The sequence below is a fragment of the Apis mellifera genome, linkage group LG12 (genome assembly GCF_003254395.2).
Source record: "Apis mellifera strain DH4 linkage group LG12, Amel_HAv3.1, whole genome shotgun sequence".
Taxonomy (NCBI): domain Eukaryota; kingdom Metazoa; phylum Arthropoda; class Insecta; order Hymenoptera; family Apidae; genus Apis; species Apis mellifera.
Window position 1 is genome coordinate 7,353,060 of NC_037649.1, and position 21,203 is coordinate 7,374,262.

Sequence of the window (21,203 nt, forward strand, 5' to 3'; positions counted from 1 at the left end):
TTATATACACAATTTATAACAACATTATTATTAAATAAAAAAATTAATTCATATGCAATTTCAAATAAAATGAAAAGCTACAATATATTGTTATTTATATTATTGTAAGTTTTCTAAAAAAAAGAAAAATAACATTTTTATATTTAAATGTTTGTAATATTAATTTGTGTTACTCCAATATAATACATTCTGTATTAAAAATTTTTTATACTATATTAAATATATATGTAAAAAAATAAAAATACTATAGGTATTTTTAAAAATGACATTTTTTATGTATAATATTAGAATAAATAAATATAATTATTATAATAGTTAATCCTATAACTTAGATATTTTTAACATATGGAATATATAAATATACTTTATTAATATAAAATTAATAATTTAATGAAAGAATATTATAAAACATAAATTATAAATTTATTGTATATTATTCACAAGATTATTTTTATTGTTTTCATTCCATCCACCCATTTCTAAATCTTGTTTATGTAACATCTCATTTTCAAGAGCTTGAAGTCTATAAAATTCATTGATTTCAAATTGATATTTAGGTGCTGTGATACCAAAAAAATTAGCTAACCATTCACCCATGTAATCACATCCATCTAATAATTTATTACCAATTGAAGTAGTTTGATACCATGCCCAAGGTAACCAATTTAGAGTTTTCTAGAAAAAAATTTCATTGAATTTATTTAATGGAAGTTATGGAATAGGAAAATTAAAGAATCAATTTAATAATAATTATAAATAAAAACCTAACTGGATCTATGTGGTTCAGTATTTTATTTACACTTTTTGAATCTGTTTCATCTTCAGAATATTCTTCTAAATCACCATCCGAAAAATGTAATACACGCTTTGGCTGTTTTAGTGTCTTATGAAACTAAAATTAATTTATATTTCAATAAAAATAAAATTTTATTGAATTGCATTTATACTTTTTTAATATTACGTACTTGTGTAGTACTGTTAGTGTTTTCATTTAAAATAATTTCAGATAAATCACAAAATTTATTTTCCTCTGAATCCATAATAAATGATTTAACTACTTATAATAAACGTTTTAAATTAAATTAAAGTCTTATATTAAAAAAGATTTTTAATCAATATTATTTACATTCTAAACTAAACAATAATGGGTAACCTTGTTTCTTACATGAATCATATGCATAAACAAAATATAATATAGATATGAAATCTATTCTGTAGAATTTCATATCATTTTTAAATATATATGTATATACAACAAATTCAAAATTTTATTATATTCTTTATCTGTTATTTTTATAATATTTTTATAGTATTTTATAATATTTTATTTATTAATTTTATTATATTTGTTGATTAGCTTAAATGTAATTTTTACAATTTTCAGTTTAAATTGTAATGAATGTAAAAAATTAACATTAAAATTATACGATGTTACATCTATACTATATTTTGTTCATGACAACCGCATTTTTGATTTTAATTAATAGAAAACATGAATAATTAAATGTATATATATATATAGATAGATAGATAGATAAAACAATAATATATAAAATATGTCGATAAAAACAACAACACAAAATTAATTATGTTTCTAGTTTAGTACTATAAAGAATGATGATTCAAGTTTGAGGTACATCTGGTCGCCGTGGCGACAGTTGCTCAATATTTGGTGATATTTTCTTCTTTTTCTTAATTTATATTGTTCATATTGTTGAAGTATTTTTTAAATAAATTCGTGATGGCACAAACACTTGCTTGTTTATATTATTTTCTTAGTGGTGGTGCCATTGTTATTGGTGTAAGTGCATATTTATATCTTGAATTAGAGTAATACTATTGTTTATAAGCGATGAATATCAAAAAATATTATAATATTAAATATTAAATATTATAATATATAAAAAAAAATTGTTTTATTTAAATCCTCAAATATAAATGAAAACTTATATTTTTTTCTTTAGTATTCTATTATTAAAAATTTAGTCGGATAGTTGATTTGTTGCAGAATTGGATATTTGCCAATTGAGTAAAAGCGCATCGTCTGTTTTTTTTATATATTATAATAGTATGACCTTTGAATTATAGTTTATTATTATTTTTTTCTATCAAATTCTATAAATTTTTTATCATCTAAAACTAATGTAACTATAATCAATATAATATTTATTTTGTTATTAATATAAAATAAATAACGAAAATAAATATTATAAATATTAGAATTTATAATTATATAAATTATATATAAATTTAATATTAATAAATATTATACTTTAAATATAACTTTAAATATTATAAATATTAAAAGTTTTTATGCGAAATCATATAATTATGTATATATATACTTATATATATACTTACTATTATAGTTGATTTATTCAAAAAATTCTATTTTTTATTAAATTTAATTAAAATTATCACTTTTTTAAAATAATATTATGATATAAAATAATTTTATGATTAAATAGTTAGTTCTTATTAAGTAATCAAAATATAATTTATTGAAAATATTCTCGAATAAAAAGTAAACGATAAATACGAAAAAATAACTAATATTAACATGAAAATTTATAATTATGTGAAATTATTACATTTTTGAAATGTTATTACACAATTTGAAATTTTTTATTATTCTATATTTCAAAATCTTATTATGAGCAACAAAATATAATCAATCATCATATATATTAAGCGTGTAAAATACATATATATTATAAATTGAGAATACATTGTATTATAAATAATATAAACTTTCCTTTCTATAGGTATGTAGTATTATAGAAAGTGTTTGTGCTAGCTATCTTATTTCGCAATTATTTGAATATTCATTCCTCACCCCTGGTAATATATGTGGTCCAGCAATAATGCTTCTCGTGATGGGTTTGATAACGTGTCTAATAGCTTGGTGCATTTGGAAATTCGTAGATTTTACGAATAGAGGTCAAGTTATAATTGTAAGAAATTATTTATTTAAATTATTAAATAATCAATTGCATTATTATTTTTGTAATAGCATATAAGTAATCTTTAGGATATATTCTGTATTTCTAATCATTATATCGATTATATTTTTTGATTTAATTTCTTCCTTATCCATTTTTGGTAAAGAAACATGTAGTTTTTCATTTAGTTTTCTATGGCTCTAATGATTGTTATAATTATCAATATGAGTGCTGGAATTTGGGCTCTTATCAGACATGAACAAGTAGATTTATTAGCAATTGCACATCATAAACATGTGTTCGAACTGGCTGTATCAGAAAATCATACAGATTTGGGTAATATAAATTCAGCTCTTTGGGATCAAATTCATTCAGAGGTATATTAAATTAATTTATTATGTAAAATCGTTTTTAAAATCGTTTGCTTTTCTTTAGTTGCATTGTTGTGGAATAAATGGTCCAACTGATTATCTCAGTAAAGATGCAGTTCCTTGGTCTTGCTGCGTTACATCGTCACTTACAAACACTACCAATAGTAAAGGAATATGTATTACAATGTATGCACGCGGTTGTCAATATGTTATAATAAATCGTATTAGATCAATTCTTCTTCATATTTTCTTGCTTGCGTTGTTTACAGTATTATTACAGGTAATAATATTTACTAATTAATTATCTAACTATAAATAAAATTAAAAATTTAATGATAGCTATTTTTAGATATGTTTCATGACGTGTATGTTATGTTACGAAAGAACATGTCGAGAAAGGATGAAAAGAAGAAAGAAATTGATAACTCTTGCCCAATCATTTGCGCAAGCATCCAAAGATTTGGGAACAAATGACAATATTTTAAATCAACAATCAAAATATTCTAAAATATTGATTACTTAATAATCTACTTTCATTATATTTAAAAAATATATATATGTATGTTTTCTTTATCGTTCATATCTGTATCGCATTATACATCTTTAATTTAATTTAATCGTAGTATTTTATAATGGTATTTATTCATTTCAAAGTTTTGATTATATAGAATATGCATTAATTTTTCAATATTACATAAATATTAATAATATTATTGATAATAATAATAATAATAAAATATGACCAATATCAAAAAAATTGTGTCATTTTAAAAAATATATAAAATATAATTTTCTTAAATGAAAAACATTTCAAAATTAAATATAAATAATAAAGAATTATATTAAATTAAATTTTACTAAATATTATTAACTTCTAATATGAGAAAACAAATCTTTTATTAGCAAATTTATATTATAAGGATATAAGTGACGTTTGTCTAACTTAATATTTATTGTATATATTAACATAAGTAATATAATTATTATTATATACAAATTTGTAAGATTTTCCTACAATTAAAATAAATATTTATATGATAATTATAATTAAATTCAATATTTATGCAGGAATCTTATACCTACAATGTATAACATATAACAAGTCGATCATAGTAAGTACGGAAAATATTGCCATGGAAAATTTCTTATACCGGATGTTGATCAATTGAAGCGATATTAAAATGTAACATTAAATACAAACTTTCGTTGAATTTTTCAATGAAAAATTTAATATATTTCATATTTTATTTTATTAATACTATTTTGAAACTGTGAAGTTTATGTAACATTTAATCTTTCTAGATAAAGACGGGTGCGGCGTTATTGCGCTTCATGACTGGAACTCGTTTCAACTGTAGTATCAGTTGAACGTGAGACGTCGGTGTTGCAGTGTTGTTCGTGTCACTTCTAACCTAACCTGTTGAATATTTTCCTTTGAACTTTTGATATTTATTCGGATTTATTTTTCGAAATAGAAGTTAGTGGAAAGAAATAATAACGAAGATGAGTTGCGGAATGGGAATGATAAAATATTTACTCTTCATATTTAATTTCGTCTTCGCGGTTAGTATTAATAATTATTTATTATATTTTTATTTATTTATTTATTTAAGGCTGATAATTTATGTTTTGTAATTTTATATATAATCATTTAATATTAAATAATAAATTTTTCTGTTATTAAAATTCATATGAAATTAAATTCATTATGAAATTAACAATTTATTAAAGATAAACTTAGCTTGTTTTTCATTATTTATAAATAATTTTTATGTTATATTTGATATCATTACAAAATCAATTATTTTAGATGACTTTTTTTTAAAAAACTTTTAAATGATAAATTTTATTTATATATTTTTAATTGTTAACAGTTAAAAGTAATGAATAATAATCAATGTCAGATTTTTCATAAATTTTATATGAATTTATGTAATCATTTTGATTTTAATATTCTATTTTTATTTAAAAAAAACTTCAACATTTCTTTTGAAAAGATAATAATTTTCATAATTATTTTTTTTTCTTTGAATTCATAATCTTATCAATTAGATATGATTGTCGTGTAAATATATTCATTATCGAAATATAAGATATTGCAATAAATTCCTGCAATGCCTTCGTTGTCAATATCGCCAATCATCTACAAAATTTAATATATTTGTAATATTAATTACAATGAAATATACTTGAAATAAAAGAATAAAAATGAGGAGTGAATCAATAGTTTCGCATAGGTTTGTTTAAACATACGCCAATGTAAGTGGTAAATTGTGAGTCATGCGATAAGAATAACTCATTACGGTTGAAAAACGTTAACACTTTTGAATTCTAATTGTTAAATTAGTTTTAAAAAATATATTTATATAAATATTTAATTATTAATTGTTTTATAACTACAAGTAATTTTAATAATAATTTTATTAATTGTAAACATGACAAATTATTATAAATTCAATATAGTATTGATGTAAAATTTACAAAAAATCTAAAAAATATTTATTTTATATAATAATATAGAATAGAATAGAAAATCATAACGTAAAACATGGAGCAAATATAAATTTTTTTCAATTATTAAATAATTGATATAGTGAATTTTATTTATTTTTATTTATACTAGGGCTATAATATATTGAAATCTATAAAACGTACATTTAAATTTAGATTTTCATGTAGAACATATATATCTATAAATGAATTTTATTAATTTTTTTTTATAATTTAATATTCATAAAATTATAATAATTTTTAAATCACTAGTATCACTAGTATAATATATTTGAAATCAATAGTAATAATAATATGAAATTTCAAAAAGAAAAATTACACAATATATGTAATTTATATAATAGTATTATTAATAATTTAGAAAATATTTTTTTTTGAAAAAATAAATTATCAATGAAGATACTCTATATATATCTTTGTAAAATTATATTGAATCCTTAGTTTCCTCATGATTTCACGATCTTATGTTATATGATTTATATTATGATTGATTTTTTGAAAATATATTTTCTTTTTCTTTTTTTCTTTTATATTAATAATACTTATGTTAAGAAATTGCATTCCCTCATAAATGACGTAAGCATGAGCCATTGCCAGAGAATGAGTGTGAGATGAATAAAGAAGGAATAGAGATAGAATGAGATGTTTTTCGTGTATTTCGGTAGGCACACTACCATCATGTTTTTAGTGATTGCTCCACGTTCATCTTGATTAGATCTTAGGTTTTTATGTGTCACTCGATCATGCAACGATCGTTTCTCCTCTTTTTTAATTGTATCGTGTTTTATTCTCCATAATTGAATCAACATTAAGCATTGAATAAATCAAAATGAATTGTATTTCAGAGTGTATCAAATATTTGCTTTTTATTTTTAATTCTATCTTTGTGGTAAGTGATTGATTGATTTTTTTATTTGAAAATAAAATAATAAGTTGTTTATATAAATAGAATTTAATTAGGATATTGTTTTATCTATTAAGTTTTTTAGGTCATAGATAATTTTCTTTTTTAAGCTTAATATTAGAAAAATAAATAATTCATAGAAAAAATAAATATTTAAGATATTTTTCAAAGAATTTATTGATAATAAATTAATTATTGACTAATATTTTATTTGTAAAATTGATCGAAAATGAAATAAGAAATGGGCTGTAGCATTATAAAAATGAAAAAACATATTCCAATTTCAACTTACCTAACTAGCATATTGGTCCGAAATAGTTTATATGCTTTACAACGAAACTGCGTCATTTCTCCAGGGTCAGAGGGAACTGAATGTAATTTTGCTCTAAATTGCTTGTTTTACTCAAGGTTTAGTTGAGTTAAGATATCCTTGAAATTTTACGCTCGTAACATACCATTTAAATAGTTACATGTAAATATTCTTTACATTATTGTAAAGCCAATATATATGTTTTTTTATATCATAAAATAAATGTTGATATTTCATAATGTTAGGTAATATTCACAATGATCATAAATTAAAAGCTAAATTATTAATTAAAAGTAATAAAAAATAGTCATAAGTCATAAACAAACCTTAAATAAAATATAATTTTATAATAATTCTTATAAAATGAAATCTTTTACGTACACCATTTTGTTATGTCCATTGATATATCTAACTAAGAAAATCGTATTGAGTTTTCTGCTTTGCGAATCATGTCATTAGGAATTCATATGATCTCTTGAATTTTAAAATATACTACTATATAAATTAAATTCTTATTATTACTGAATTTAATGCTATGTGGTATTCGCATGTGAAATTGAATTGCAATTCATATGATATTATTGTTTAAGAATTAAAAATTGTTTAAATCTTTTGGCGTCTATCATATACAAGAAAATTATTTAATAAGAACCATATTTTTAACATATAATTGAATTTATTTATTTAGGATCAAATTTTGTTTATTTTAACTCATAATTATTATATACAATAATGTTTTTTTATCAGATTTTTTACATAATTGAATAATTTTCATACGAATAGTTATATCACGTATATAATCACATAATTGTTTCCTTTTCTATTTTAAACCATTACAAAAGAATAATTCACAGTTGTATATGACACAGCATTGAATAATATAGAATTAAATTTAATATTATGTAATACATAATAATATTATATAAAATACGAAAAAATTTTGATGTGGAAAATTATAATTAGAACCTAGAACTAATATATATACATATGAAGATTATATGTAAGAAATTTAAATAAAAAATGCAGTGTAATATTTTTAAATTCATTTCTCGATTAAGAATTATGTTTTAATAAATTTTAAACATTGCTTTTCTTGATATTAAAATATTTATTATTAAAAGTATTTATAGTCAAAAGCATTAGTTAAATATCGATTCTTTTTTAATCTTCAAATTTGAATGTTTAAATAGAAATTTTTTAATTTGAATTTTAAATTTTAAAGAAGAAAAATTGATTGCTTTTTTTCGTTTCACATTAAATTTTTAAATAATTATTTATAAAGACAAATGAAAAGAATATTATATTATTAAAAGAAGGAACTTATATGATTTTTTTTAAGAAAAAAAAAAAATATTAATTCAATAATGGACATGATGTATAAATGTTTACTTTTTGATATTTTCAAGACATTTCATTAAATGATTACATTATATTTTTATTTTATGTTTTATCTCGAATTTTTGTAATATATCAGAATTCAAGTTTCTATGGAAACTTGAACGGTTGAGTCATCTGCGTTTCGGTTATTTTATGCGCAGATTCAACAAGCGTAGCTGCATGCGCGAGACTTCTCAAGCAAAGAAAAGAAGACAAAAAAAAAAAAAGCTTTTTTACCAGTGACATTCTTTTGTGATGCAATGAAATACCTTTCAAGGCTTCGATGTTTTTCAAACTTGTTAACAGATTTTGTTACCTTTTTCGAAACGGGTTCCTATTTGTACTCTATTAAAAATTGAAACGAAATTCTCATTGAGAAAGAGCTCATTTGAGAATAATAGAAATCGAAATCAATTTCTTCTTCCTTTTCTTACTACAACTTATATTCCGTATGTTTGTTATCAAATCCATTAAAGGTCAGAAAATGATTAGTCGATTTAACGAGATTATGCTTACAACATTAATTAACGGTAATTACGTACCAATAAACGATCACCGAAACTATTAATACATGTAGTTTTGACTGCAAGTATACTAATTGATTTATGTACTTACAAACGAACTATTAACTGATGTTAGAAGAATTTTTTATCTAAAAATCTATAGATATTGATAAATCCAATAATATCTATGTAAACATTTAATTTTTCCGTTTTGATATCTGTCAACATATAAAATATCTTAAAATAATACTCATTTAATATTTATTTAATATTTTTATTTCAAGTTCATTATTAAATTACAAATAATATTTTTAAAGATAAGAAAATACTTAGATAAATATTTTTCTTGGAATCTATTTTTTGTTACCACATTTTCTTAATGTATTTGAAAATTTCAAAATATATATATATATATATATATATATATATATATTTAGCTAGAAATAGATGCTAGTGATAATATTTATGATTTTTGTTTAAAAAATTCTTATATTATTTTTAGTATTTACATTATTTTTAGAAAGAAATTTGAATATTTATAATAAAAAATAGAATTACTCATTCATTGATTCGTGAAATTAATTCACATTTAAAAGAACGTTCAATTCAGAAGTCAATGGGTTTGAAATTTGAATTTATTTTCATTGCCAAATATACTTACGTTATTTCAAATGAGACATATGTATGTACAATGTTGAATAGGAATGATGTCATTCAGTTTAGATTATCAAACATATGTATATATATTCTTGGTATACGATTATATTATTATCAATTCTGAAGAATTGTTGGATAAATCATTAGATATAATTCTAAAAAATGTTTCACGTTCATATATATTTTAAATTGACGATAGATTAAAGAAAGCATAAATTTATTTATTAGATAAATTACTTGAAGTTCGTAAATTAATTTGTGTTTCTGTTCATCTCTTAATATCAATATAAATTCTATTTTCTTCTTGAAAATTTAATCTAAAAATAAATCTAATAAATTTCGCATTACTTTAAAAGTTTGATTAAGAATTATCATAATTGTAAATTTGAAAGTTGTAAAATATTTATAAATATTTATTGGATTGTCGGCAATCGTGATTAATTTTTAAATATATAGATGTTTCATCATCGAAAGTAATAAAGAAAAACGATAACATATTAATTTTTGAATAATGTATATGATTTTATTTCGTTGCGCTTTAGAATTTGTTTATAAGAAATGATATTTAAAAATCAGGCAAGTATGAATTTTTATGAGGTTTTCTATTTTCTATATTAATCATATATTTAAATAAGTACAAAGTTCTCCATTGGATTTCAATCGGAATTTTTCAAAATGTCTATATTTAAAATCTTATTACGAGAAAACTATAACTTGAAAACTAGTCCATATAATACCAATTTAATTCGCGAAGGAACTATAGTCAAAGAATTGAAAGCGATTTTAAATGATAAATTCACATTGTGGATTAAAATTCGTGTGACAGACATTTGCACATGGTTGGCTCTCATCATCGATTACAATAGTTTCAAATGTATGCAATGCACGAAGAAAATGTTGTCTTATAAAGTGTCAAGGATACAGTATTGGTCTGCAATTGGCTTTACTTAAGCGAATAGTTTCCATTGATCTATTTGCTCTCATAAATCATTATATATCGTTTTTATTTTTAATATCAAATTGAAATTGCAAAAGAAATTTTATATTTTATATGTACATATAATTTTTTATTCGTTTAATTAAAACAGAGAATTAATTTATTAATTTTTTATAATTTTTTACATGATATATAAAATTGAAATTATATAAGATATATGATTTTAAATAACTTCAATTTTATAATTAAACATCTTCAAAATATAAATATCTTTTTAATTTTAATATTTTAAAAAATTGTTTATCTGATATAGAGTGTGCCATTCTCGATAATAATTGCATCTAATCTAAATGAAATTTAAATCAGTTTCTTCTTTTCGTATCGTTTTATCGCTTAATTTTTTCTATCTTTAATTAAATGTTGATTTGTTTTTCTGAGTAGTATCTTATCACCGATTACTTAAAATTTACAATTATTTGCTTCTTACAATCGATCGTAGTGATTCTGCTATTGTTATGTTTTTATGATTGGTAGTAAAATTTTCTAGAAAATTAATACAATCGGTAAATCGATCGTATTGCTGGGATTATAGATTAGTTTATTAATCATTTTATTAATCAATCATTTTAATTTAATGTTAAAGATTTTTTTATAAACACGATTTTGATAAAATTATATGAAAGTTGTCAATCATTGTTCTATTATTAAAAAGATATCTATATCAATCGAAATTTCAAATTTCAATATATTTTTAAGAATATTGACACGTAAAATTGTGTTATAACAGATATATTATTTGTCAAAAGTATCAAAAGTATTATTAGAAGAGATAGCAGCATTATTGATTTTGTTGTTATCAATGAGTCATTTAACGAGAAAATATTATATCGTAGATAACATCGTTTTCTAACTGTTAAAAATTAAGGAAAAAAAATATATTTTTACAATTTATACTTCTTTTTTCTATTTAATTTAAATTATCATTGATTTTGATAAATTTATATGAAATATGAAATACGGAATATACGGAATAGATAATTCAAATTTATATTTATATATGTAAATTTATATATGCAATATTTCTTTTTCCCTTCAAATTCATGATGAAAATAAGAAATATCGTTGAATTAAAAATTATGATATTTCTGAGGATTTAACATTCTTTATTAAAAGTCCGTTGAACTAACACTTGGTTTACACATGGAACATGACCTAAATTCATCTACGGACGATTGTAAAAGCGGTGTACCATCTATAGTACCCTCAATGTCAACCGGTTGATATTGTGCAATGTGATGTAATAAGTTACTGTCATAGCTTTCAATCAGATATTTATATACAATCCGATTAAAAATCATTATTAAATGATTGAAAAATATTATTAAATATTAATAAATAATCTTTTATGAAATATTTTTACAAAATTTATATTTATTAAATTAATTCTCATTGAATTATTACTCATCTTTGTTATAATTGTTATATATTGCAGGTATGCGGGTTAGGTATTCTAACTCTCGGTGTTTTGATACATCTACAAATATTAGGAGTAAGTAAGCAAATCGAAACCGGTCTTGCATTTCCATCGATAACATTGATCGTTCTTGGCAGTATAATCTTTGTAATATCATTTTTCGGATGCTGCGGTGCTATCCGAGAAAGTCATTGCATGACAATTACCGTAAGCATATATTATTATATATAATAATTTTTTTAATTTTCACTTATTATTTAATTATGAAGTTTAATTTCTTTACTTATTTTCAGTTCGCATCGTTTCTTCTGTTTATTTTGCTCGTGCAAATAGCAGTTGCCGTTTATGCCTTTATAGTTGTCAAAAATGATGATAATTTCCGCAATATATCAGAGAAATATCAGGAGATATTTAATGGTTACTTTTTGAATTCGGAGAGTAAAGATTTTATTGATTTTATTCAGAAAAATGTGAGTACTGTTATTTATTATTATTTCATAATTTATATTAAAACGAAAAAGAGATGAAATTTTTAGAAATTTATTGTTAAATAAAATAATTAAATGAGAAATAATTTTTGGCAGTTGCAATGCTGTGGTGTCCACTCTTTAAGTGATTATAATGACAAGCCTATTCCTGCAAGTTGTTGTAATTCTCCTGAAAATAATACTTGCTCTATAAGTAATTCATACACGAATGGTTGTGTAGAGGCATTAAAAGATACGGTCAAACTTGCCGGAACTGTGTTTGGTAGTGTCGCTATTGCTATTGCCATTGTTGAGGTGAGTTTATTTTATATATTATTTTGTAAATTTTACAACGATTAAATCCTACGTATTTTAAACAATTATCAATGTATATATCATCTTAATTATAAATAAGTTCAATTAAGTATATATTTACGCTATTATTTTTTTGTATCTATTATTACAAAACAAACGAATAATTATAAAATGAATAATTATATTGTTCCAGTTGATTGGCATCATTTTCGCACTTTGCCTGGCAAATTCTATAAAAAACGCTGAACGTAGGGGTTATAGAGTATGAAAGTTCAACAGATAATTATTAAAAGAAGTATATATTGAAAAAAACGTAATAATTGATAACACTACCATTAATAATTTTATTTAAAGACAGTGATAGAAAATACTATTATTTTGTATTGAAATAAATTTAAATAGTTTTATAAATGAAAGAAAAAAAGAATATCTTTTATTTTATTTTGAGCATAGTTCCATTTAAATTTATATGTTGATATGTGATATCAAATGTATAAATACATTATTTAATATATTTTTAATTTTGGTACATTTTCATTAAATTGATTATATTTTTTTATATTAAGAAATAAAATTATAATAATAATAATAATAATAATAATAATAATTTTCATTAATAATAATAATCGGTGCAAAAAAATTCTTAAAGACTTGATAAATTTTTTGTTAAATAATTTTTGTACTCATTACGTATTATAATTATTTTTGTCCACATAATTAGTAAAAATAATTAATAAATATTAAATTTTTTAAAGTATAATTTATAATTTGTCAAATTAAAAATTATAGAGTATTTTAATAAATTTAATTACAATGCATTATATGTAGTTTTGCGAATATCATAGAAAAGTATTTTTATAACAATATTTTGATAAGTATTACACATTTTGCTTACATCTGCTTTTATAAAATACAATTTATATTTTTATTTGTACAGCACACATTCATTATACTGTATTCACGATTTTCAAAAGATAATGTCAAATTATATATTTTTCTTGTAATAAAATTTATTTTATCTATATATTTAAGATTTAATTATTAATATATAATTTTCCATTTCCCTAAAATTTTTTTTTTTGAAAAAAATTTAATTTTTTTTTAAATTTAATCAATTTTTATTCATAGTAATTTCATTATTATAGCAGTTTTATATGCAAATAAAACGTCGATATAATGAAATTATCTTTATTATTCAATAAAATATTCATCTATTTTAATATCTTAATAGATGATCGAGTGAATTGATAATTTTATATTTCAATAATATTTTTATAGGAACGGTTTTTTAAATTAAACATCGAACATGCGCTTTTACATTTGTTATATTGTCATTATTTATTAAGTTCAAGAGAGGATAACTTACATCTGTTGTGCTATAATACATATTATTTACAATGTCTTAATCACGAGTTTATATTTATTAATGAATTCTTTCTCGATTGGGATAGATCAGCGTCTTCAATGATCGCATTTTCGATATAATGCAACTTACACGTATCTTATACCTATCATTAAACGATTATTTTGAGACTGTAGGACAAAAGTTGTTTTTGTTTGGAACTTTTTCGTTGTAATTATTACGTATTAAAATTACAATACAATAAATTTCTATAATTGTTAGATATAAATAATAATAACATTGAATTTCAGTATATACTTATATTTTTTCTTATTCACTTTTAACATATAAAGAACTATTCTTGTTTATGTGTATATGATAGTAAGAAATGTGTAAAAATGGATAAATGGAAAAAACAACTTTATATTCGTACAATCTCCATTTCAAATATTGAAAATATTCATCGTATTTTAATATATATATATTAAATATATATATATCTACGTGTAAAATATGTATTTCAATTTTTATCGACTTGATACTTTAAATGGACTATTATTTTATTCCTATTTGTTGTATTGATCAAACGCAAATTAGTTTTTAGTTTATCTCAAATTATGTTTTTGAAGTAGTGTGAATCTTGTACAAATTGTGACGAAATGTCTACTTATTTGATACGGCGTTTTGATCATAGTGTTACTATTTTTTTTTTTTTTTAAGTTTTTACTTATATTATTTCTATCATCTAAAACTCATGCACTGAATGCATGTTAAATATATCCGTTTGAATTTGAACTTCTTCTATTGTATTTTACAATTGATAAGTAATACATTCAATATATTTTCGTTGAAGACGGAACAGAAAGTTGTACGCGTTTATAACGTGCATGTAATATCTATGTGTTTCATATAAACAATAGAATATTATGGTATGTCTCAACATTTATCCATAATCATCGACGAGAAAGAGTACAAATTTGTATTCATACAAAATCGTCGTAATACTCTTAATCTAAATTTTTTCTAAGCTCAATTTCGGAAGATGATTCGCGATATCGCGTTACATTTAAATTATACATTTCCATTTGAAAAATGTAGAAACATCTATCTAAATAAGTTTCTTAAATTCTTTAAATTTTGTTATGAAATGTGTATGTTTTTAAAAGAGTAAATGTGCGTAATAGAAATAGATTTCATCACCTGATATCTTATGATCTTGTTAAACAAGATCGTAATGGAAGTACTATTTGAAATATTCAAGTATACAATAAAGTACAGTAATCATAGTTCCAGTCTATGATATTTCTTTCATCATGTTAATTTATATGTACTATACATTATTATGCTAATAGTGTTCTTACACCACTTTTGCATAATGTTATTCATATTTTAATATTATGCGTATAGTATAATAATTGAGAAGTCTACTTCCATCTTGTGAGCGTAGAGTATAATAAATCGATTTATGAGTTTTTTAATTTATATATAAATTTAATAAATATAGAAAAAAAAACCACTATTGAAATCCAAGATTTTATTCAAAGCCAAGCATCAATATTTTGAAAAGGAAATAACATTTAAAAATGTTATGAAATTTTTATGAAACTAAACAATATTTTTCATTTTAATATATGATATACAAGATGCAAATAGATAATGAACGATCTTATTTCATTATTACAAGAAAATCAATGTTTTATTTACAGATTTGAATATTTGAATTTAATAACAAATAGCAAATATAACTGGATACACAAAAAGTACAACTTGTACACCTTGAGAACTTCCATTATAAATAGGCAAACGATATAATAATATCTACATATAATCATTTATTTAATCAATTTATGCAATATTTATTATGTTATGTTAAAAAAAGAGACATAATTGAAAATAATAATACAAAAAGTTTTTTTGAATATTTTTGAATATTTTTCTATATTTCATGCTATAAAAAACTAATATATCGTCGAAAATTTATTTCAAAGCTTTTCAAAATGCTTTAACAAAAATAAATAGATATCGTCACAATTAAACTATACTGACCCTCGCAAAACATCTGTAAGATATATTCATATCAACTTTTACCTTTCTATCCAAATTATATGCAAATTACTTGCTGCATATATAAAGAAGCGTATAACAAGAATAAAAAAAAAATCAATATATCTTTAAGGATGTTATAATACAATTCATCTTCGCATGCTCTAAATCTTTGATATAGACATCGAAACATAATATCGGCGCAATTTAAATTCCGCCATTTTATAAAAAGCAAGCGCGGTGATCTATTAATTAGAACAGAACAATTTACCTACCCTTGCACATTCTACAAGGGGCTTCCATTCAATGTATAGCTTTAAGGATAAATTTCAGCATCGCAACTCGTCCTAAAGCGGAGAAAGCTTCATGATGTCGCTACGAAGCTCGGTAGACGGTGTGTCATCCAAATCGATGAGACTAGCATTCGAGCCTGTCGAGGAGGGTGCCACGATCTCGTCGAGGAAGTCAAAAGAGGCCACGGCTTCACGTTCCTTGTCTCCATATCGTACGAAGAAATCCTCACCTCGTCCGATGATCGATGGCCTCGATGAACCCCAGGTTGACGGCAATCGTAATACACGATGTGCCTGGGCCGCCGATGCTGAGAAATCAAGCGCAGCGGGTCAACATGCCTCAGACCTCACTTGATCTCTTTTCTCTTTCTTCCTATACCGGCTCTAGCAGACACAGAGTAGCTCGGCTTAGCACTCTTACACGTATCACGTTCCTCTCTCTTTCTCTCCCTCACTCTCCTTTATTTTATTCGTTTATTTGTTTTCTTTTCTTTTCTACCTTATATATGATCGTCAATTAATCTCTCTCATGAATCGTTTGTTTACGTATGGAGAGTTTTGCATATTGGCAAGCATTCGATTTTTCCGCGTATAATTTCGTGACAGCCAAATAGTGTATTTAGATATATTGTCTTAAAAAATTTATAGATATTGAATAACTAGAAAAATATTGCTATCGTATATAGATATGTTTGAAAAAAAATTGATACTTTTTTTTTTTTATTAATATAGATAATTTATTTGTACAATACTTTGGCTTGTTACGAATAACATGACGAATGATCAATGACGATTGAAATTAAGATTATTATGTTAAAAGTTAATGAATCGTGTAAAATTTGTGTTAACGTCTCTTTTTTTTTTTTTCATAACGATAATGGATAATAGGAAAATGATCGAAAAATAAAGATAAGTCGAACCCTTGCCAATAATGGAAATTAAAATTAATCAATAGCAATATTTTTTAGGATGAGAGAGAAAGTAACTGTTTTCTGTGTAACCCTTGACGCAATTCCAAACGCACTATTGATTAGATACGATGACAATGTATATATATAAATAATATAATAATATATAAAAATATATTTGCATAATATATTATAATTTTAATATATTAATTATCATAATAATAATATATTATAATTTTTAAATGTAAAAATTTATCAAGTGATCAATCTTATTACACATTCGCGTACAAATTTCATTTATACTCTAGTCCTAATGAAAATGAGTCCAAAAAAAAATTATTTCATTTAAAAAAAAAAAAAAAATACAAATAAATATTATATATTAACACATTACGGACATTATTCAAGGAAAAATATAAATTCTTGAATTTTTCAAAATAATAAAACATAAAATATGAGAGATACGAAAATATTTCAAAGTAGTATCGTTCGTAATGTGTTAAAATTCAAGTTTGTCGAATATGTGTTAGATTTTCATTCGTTTACTGATAAAAGTGGAATTGCGTAAAGGTAATTGGTAACGAATTCGTTCTAACGTCTTCTGGTTAATGATCTGTTAGTAAGCCAATAGAAAATCCGTTGTAGCCGTACAGTTCACGTTGGATCAGGCATCCATTCAAAATAGGTCCCGGTGAAACGATTCCTCCCAACTGGCATGTCGATTACAGAAACTGATCGTCACTAAGCCGAACTACGTAGCTTTTCTTGTGACAATCAAAGCACACCGCGTAGGAGCTACCATCTGAACAGAAAATGTGGAAAAGGCTATGTACAGCTAGGGCTACCAGCGTTTGTGTTCTTGTTCCATTTTCTTTTGTAACTGTACAGTGACGGGGTGTTAATCGACTAAAGCCACTTAACAGCGTGATGTGTTAAACGCGTGTTCGTGTTCGAATTCACGCTAATATACGTATATATTTCGATCTGAATCATTTCATTTTTTTTTTTTTCATTTTCATTACTTTAAGTATATTGTTAATTCATATTTTGAATTATTTTTTTTCATCGAATAAATTTGTCGGCATATTGAATATAGTAGCGTGATTTTTAATAATATTGTTAGTAATGTTAAATTCGAGTATGATAAGCGGAAGCAATTTTTTTTTCTTTTTCATCAATGCATTATTAAAAGAGAAAACGTGTTTGCATTTAAAGAGAGGCAGAAGATACGTAAAAATTAAAAGTTTGATCGAGACTTCAAACTTTCAAATTTTTCATTTTAATAACCTTCGTGTCTGTTCAATTATATCGTGTCCAGAGAAAAGTATATTTCATAAATAGGAGAAAGTATCTCAGAGTGATGTGCAAGATTGGACAAGAAGATATTCTACTGAGATATCGTTAAAAAATACCTTTTTTTTGTCGTCGGTATCGATGTAGTCTATGCAAGTGACGGTAATCAGGTGGTTCATCCCCCGAGTCACTTCCGGCTGATCCGCTGCTCGATGTCGCCGAAGAACTTTCACTGCTCTCTAACATCACGTCTAAAAGATTGGCTCTTGCCTATAGAAATGTATATTTCACTCGATATGAATCATTTTTAATTGTAATCTTATTTAAAATATTAAATAAGTACTCACTTTTGGGTCGGTAAAGTCAATATCTCGTTCAACGTGAACCCATCCAGTTGGACAGCAGCAAGCAAGATCTAATTTTTCGAGCGGTACCTGGGTTTCTTGGGTCACAGTGTTCTCCTCACCTTTCCTGATCATTCGATTCAGTTCATCTATCACGTCCTTCGATGTGGCACGCTCGTGAAAGCTCAGCGATCGGTCCCTACCTTCGACTAGTAGCGATGCTCTCGCTGGACTTACCTAATAAAAGTAAAATGTCAAAATATTTCTCAACAACTTTACTCTACATTCTATAGCGAACGATGAATTTTCTATATTTTCAAACTTACAACCGTGCTTGGTGTAGAGGAAGTAGCAGCTTCTTCGTCTTCTTCAGGAACAGCACCTAATTCGGATGGCGCAACTGTAGTGTAAGATACGCCACCGTTGCAAGCTACCGCACTAATTATTCTCTCTTCCGGTGCCAAAGAGGGTACGGGTATTTGATCCAGCAAATCATCATTAGTGCTCGTTTCGATATTCTCCATGTTACTGTTATCTTGATCAACAGATTCAATTTCGGTGCACATCGCCTCGCTTCCAGACTCATTCTTGTTTTCCGTTTCTTCCAAAACTTTTCATATAAAATTTAACAAAGTAATTTAACGTATCCCTAAATAAATACGAATATTAAAAACGTATATTATATACCTTCCGTTGTACCGTTATGTTCCAATAGATTGTTCGGTAATTCGGTTAAATACATTTGTTGTTCAGCGATAAAAGACAAGACACTCTGTAAAGCTTGTTCCCTATCCGGCGGAGGTCTTCCGCTTCTCGACGATGTGCTTGCCAAACTCTTCGTGCTCTCGAATTTTACCAGCCTGTAGAAATCTCTGGTGAAGTCGGTGCCGATCGAAGGTGAATCCGGATCGTCGCTGCAACCGGAGAGCGCCGCCGAGGATCGTTTACTGGAATTTTCAAACGCACCTTCTTCGCTGCTCCATGAAGTACCAGGACTTGTAGCATATGGCCACGATCCAGTCGCTCTGGCATCCATGAGTAGCGCAACCTAAATATATATATAATGAGAATTGAATTAAATAAAAATTGACTTTGCAAATAAGTTGAAATATAATTAAAAAAGGAAATAAGAAAAAGAAGAAAATTTATATCATATTACATTCTTACCAATTCGCCTCCTGTTCTATCCGCAAGATAACTGGCACCATTCCACAAGCATTCGTTTGCATCCTCTTCCAATTCCAAAGGATTATGTTCCTTGATTGCAGGAAGCGCTGGGGTTGTAGTGGTGGTGGTGGGTTCTTTCCACACCGTGGATTCATTTTGAACAAGATCCTCGGTAGATAACGAGAAACTCCAATCTTCCAATTCTGCTCTGTCGTATTCCAACTCGAGAAGATCTCGATGTTGTTGAGCACTTCTACTATCGTCTAACCTGAAATTTATTTCATTAATTTTTTTGCTTCATCATATAACAAAAAATAAAATGAATTCAAATTAATATATTGACTTAATACATAATATAAAATAAAATAATTTTCAATAAAAATAAATTCATTCAAAGGATCTTTCCTTTCAAAATAATGAACGAACCTGAGCCATTGTTGCACGTACTCGGTATCCCAGCCTTCTTCCTCGACTAGAAGTAGAGAGGAGGATCCCATGGGGCTCGATAGCTTGTACGGTGTGAAATTGGTGGTAGTGGTCAACTTCAGACATAGGTGGCTGTCGGAGAAGCTACGCATCACGTGCTGATACGGTAGCAAATCTTTGGTCGGGGGATAGCTGTGACGTGGATTTATTCCTACAGTGAGATTCAATGGCAAAAACAGGACATCAGGATCACCGGCGTCGAGGGCGACCAATCGTGCATCCGGTGAAACGTCTGCCTCGGTCTCATCTGTCGCTTCTTTCAGATCCTCCAACCCTCGGGACGGCTCCTGTCGAGCACCCTCACCTTGTACATCGCTGGACATGGTTGAATAACCCTCGTCTCTGTTCCCGCTCTCTGGACTCTCGCTACCTTCCTCTTCCGATGGTTTCTGGGCTGAAATTGTGGCGGAAATTTATCAGTTTCATATTATTATTTCAGAAATATACCGTAATATTGTAATTGCGTTACAATTAATCGTTGGTAATATATTTTACAAATTAGTAACAAGTGTTAGTACAAATCAATTCCACTATCTTTGATAATTAATAACTTTTATTA

At 24.8% G+C, this 21,203-nt stretch overlaps 4 protein-coding genes across 16 annotated transcripts in view; 2 read left to right on the forward strand and 2 right to left on the reverse strand.

Annotated features, from left to right (window-relative positions):
• Positions 1-401: 401 nt before the first annotated feature.
• Positions 402-1,184, reverse strand: LOC100578473 (protein FAM177A1). Its single transcript, XM_026444318.1, has 3 exons — positions 966-1,184; positions 770-892; positions 402-675 (listed from the first exon to the last, which is right to left on the reverse strand). The coding sequence occupies exons 1-3, from the start codon at positions 1,038-1,040 to the stop codon at positions 424-426; spliced, it is 450 nt and encodes a 149-aa protein (XP_026300103.1). The 5' UTR covers positions 1,041-1,184; the 3' UTR covers positions 402-423.
• A 358-nt stretch (positions 1,185-1,542) lies between these two features.
• Positions 1,543-3,981, forward strand: LOC725690 (tetraspanin-3). The gene is made up of 5 exons (XM_001121507.5): positions 1,543-1,801; positions 2,766-2,954; positions 3,131-3,319; positions 3,378-3,593; positions 3,663-3,981. The coding sequence occupies exons 1-5, from the start codon at positions 1,742-1,744 to the stop codon at positions 3,834-3,836; spliced, it is 828 nt and encodes a 275-aa protein (XP_001121507.2). The 5' UTR covers positions 1,543-1,741; the 3' UTR covers positions 3,837-3,981.
• A 715-nt stretch (positions 3,982-4,696) lies between these two features.
• Positions 4,697-13,792, forward strand: Tspan6 (tetraspanin 6). 2 transcript variants are annotated; one of them, NM_001011592.1, is given in 5 exon segments: positions 4,697-4,876; positions 12,005-12,193; positions 12,280-12,456; positions 12,571-12,768; positions 12,962-13,792. In NM_001011592.1, coding segments are annotated over 5 exon segments (699 nt in total). In that variant the 5' UTR covers positions 4,697-4,816; the 3' UTR covers positions 13,037-13,792.
• A 288-nt stretch (positions 13,793-14,080) lies between these two features.
• LOC409783 overlaps positions 14,081-21,203 on the reverse strand; it is a 272,897-nt gene continuing 265,774 nt past the window's right edge. For 9 of the 12 annotated variants that reach the window (XM_026444432.1, XM_026444433.1, XM_026444435.1 and 6 more), the window contains 7 exons: positions 20,585-21,038; positions 20,159-20,426; positions 19,679-20,039; positions 19,318-19,601; positions 18,995-19,228; positions 18,767-18,917; positions 14,081-16,754 (listed from right to left, as the gene is read on the reverse strand). In XM_026444432.1, the coding sequence (XP_026300217.1) occupies positions 16,501-16,754; positions 18,767-18,917; positions 18,995-19,228; positions 19,318-19,601; positions 19,679-20,039; positions 20,159-20,426; positions 20,585-21,038 (2,006 nt within the window). In that variant the 3' untranslated portion in view covers positions 14,081-16,500. Of the gene's footprint in view, positions 16,831-17,949; positions 18,157-18,766; positions 18,918-18,994; positions 19,229-19,317; positions 19,602-19,678; positions 20,040-20,158; positions 20,427-20,584; positions 21,039-21,203 lie in introns of those variants that run through there. The other 3 variants (XR_003305895.1, XM_026444437.1, XM_026444436.1) reach the window with 3 other exon arrangements.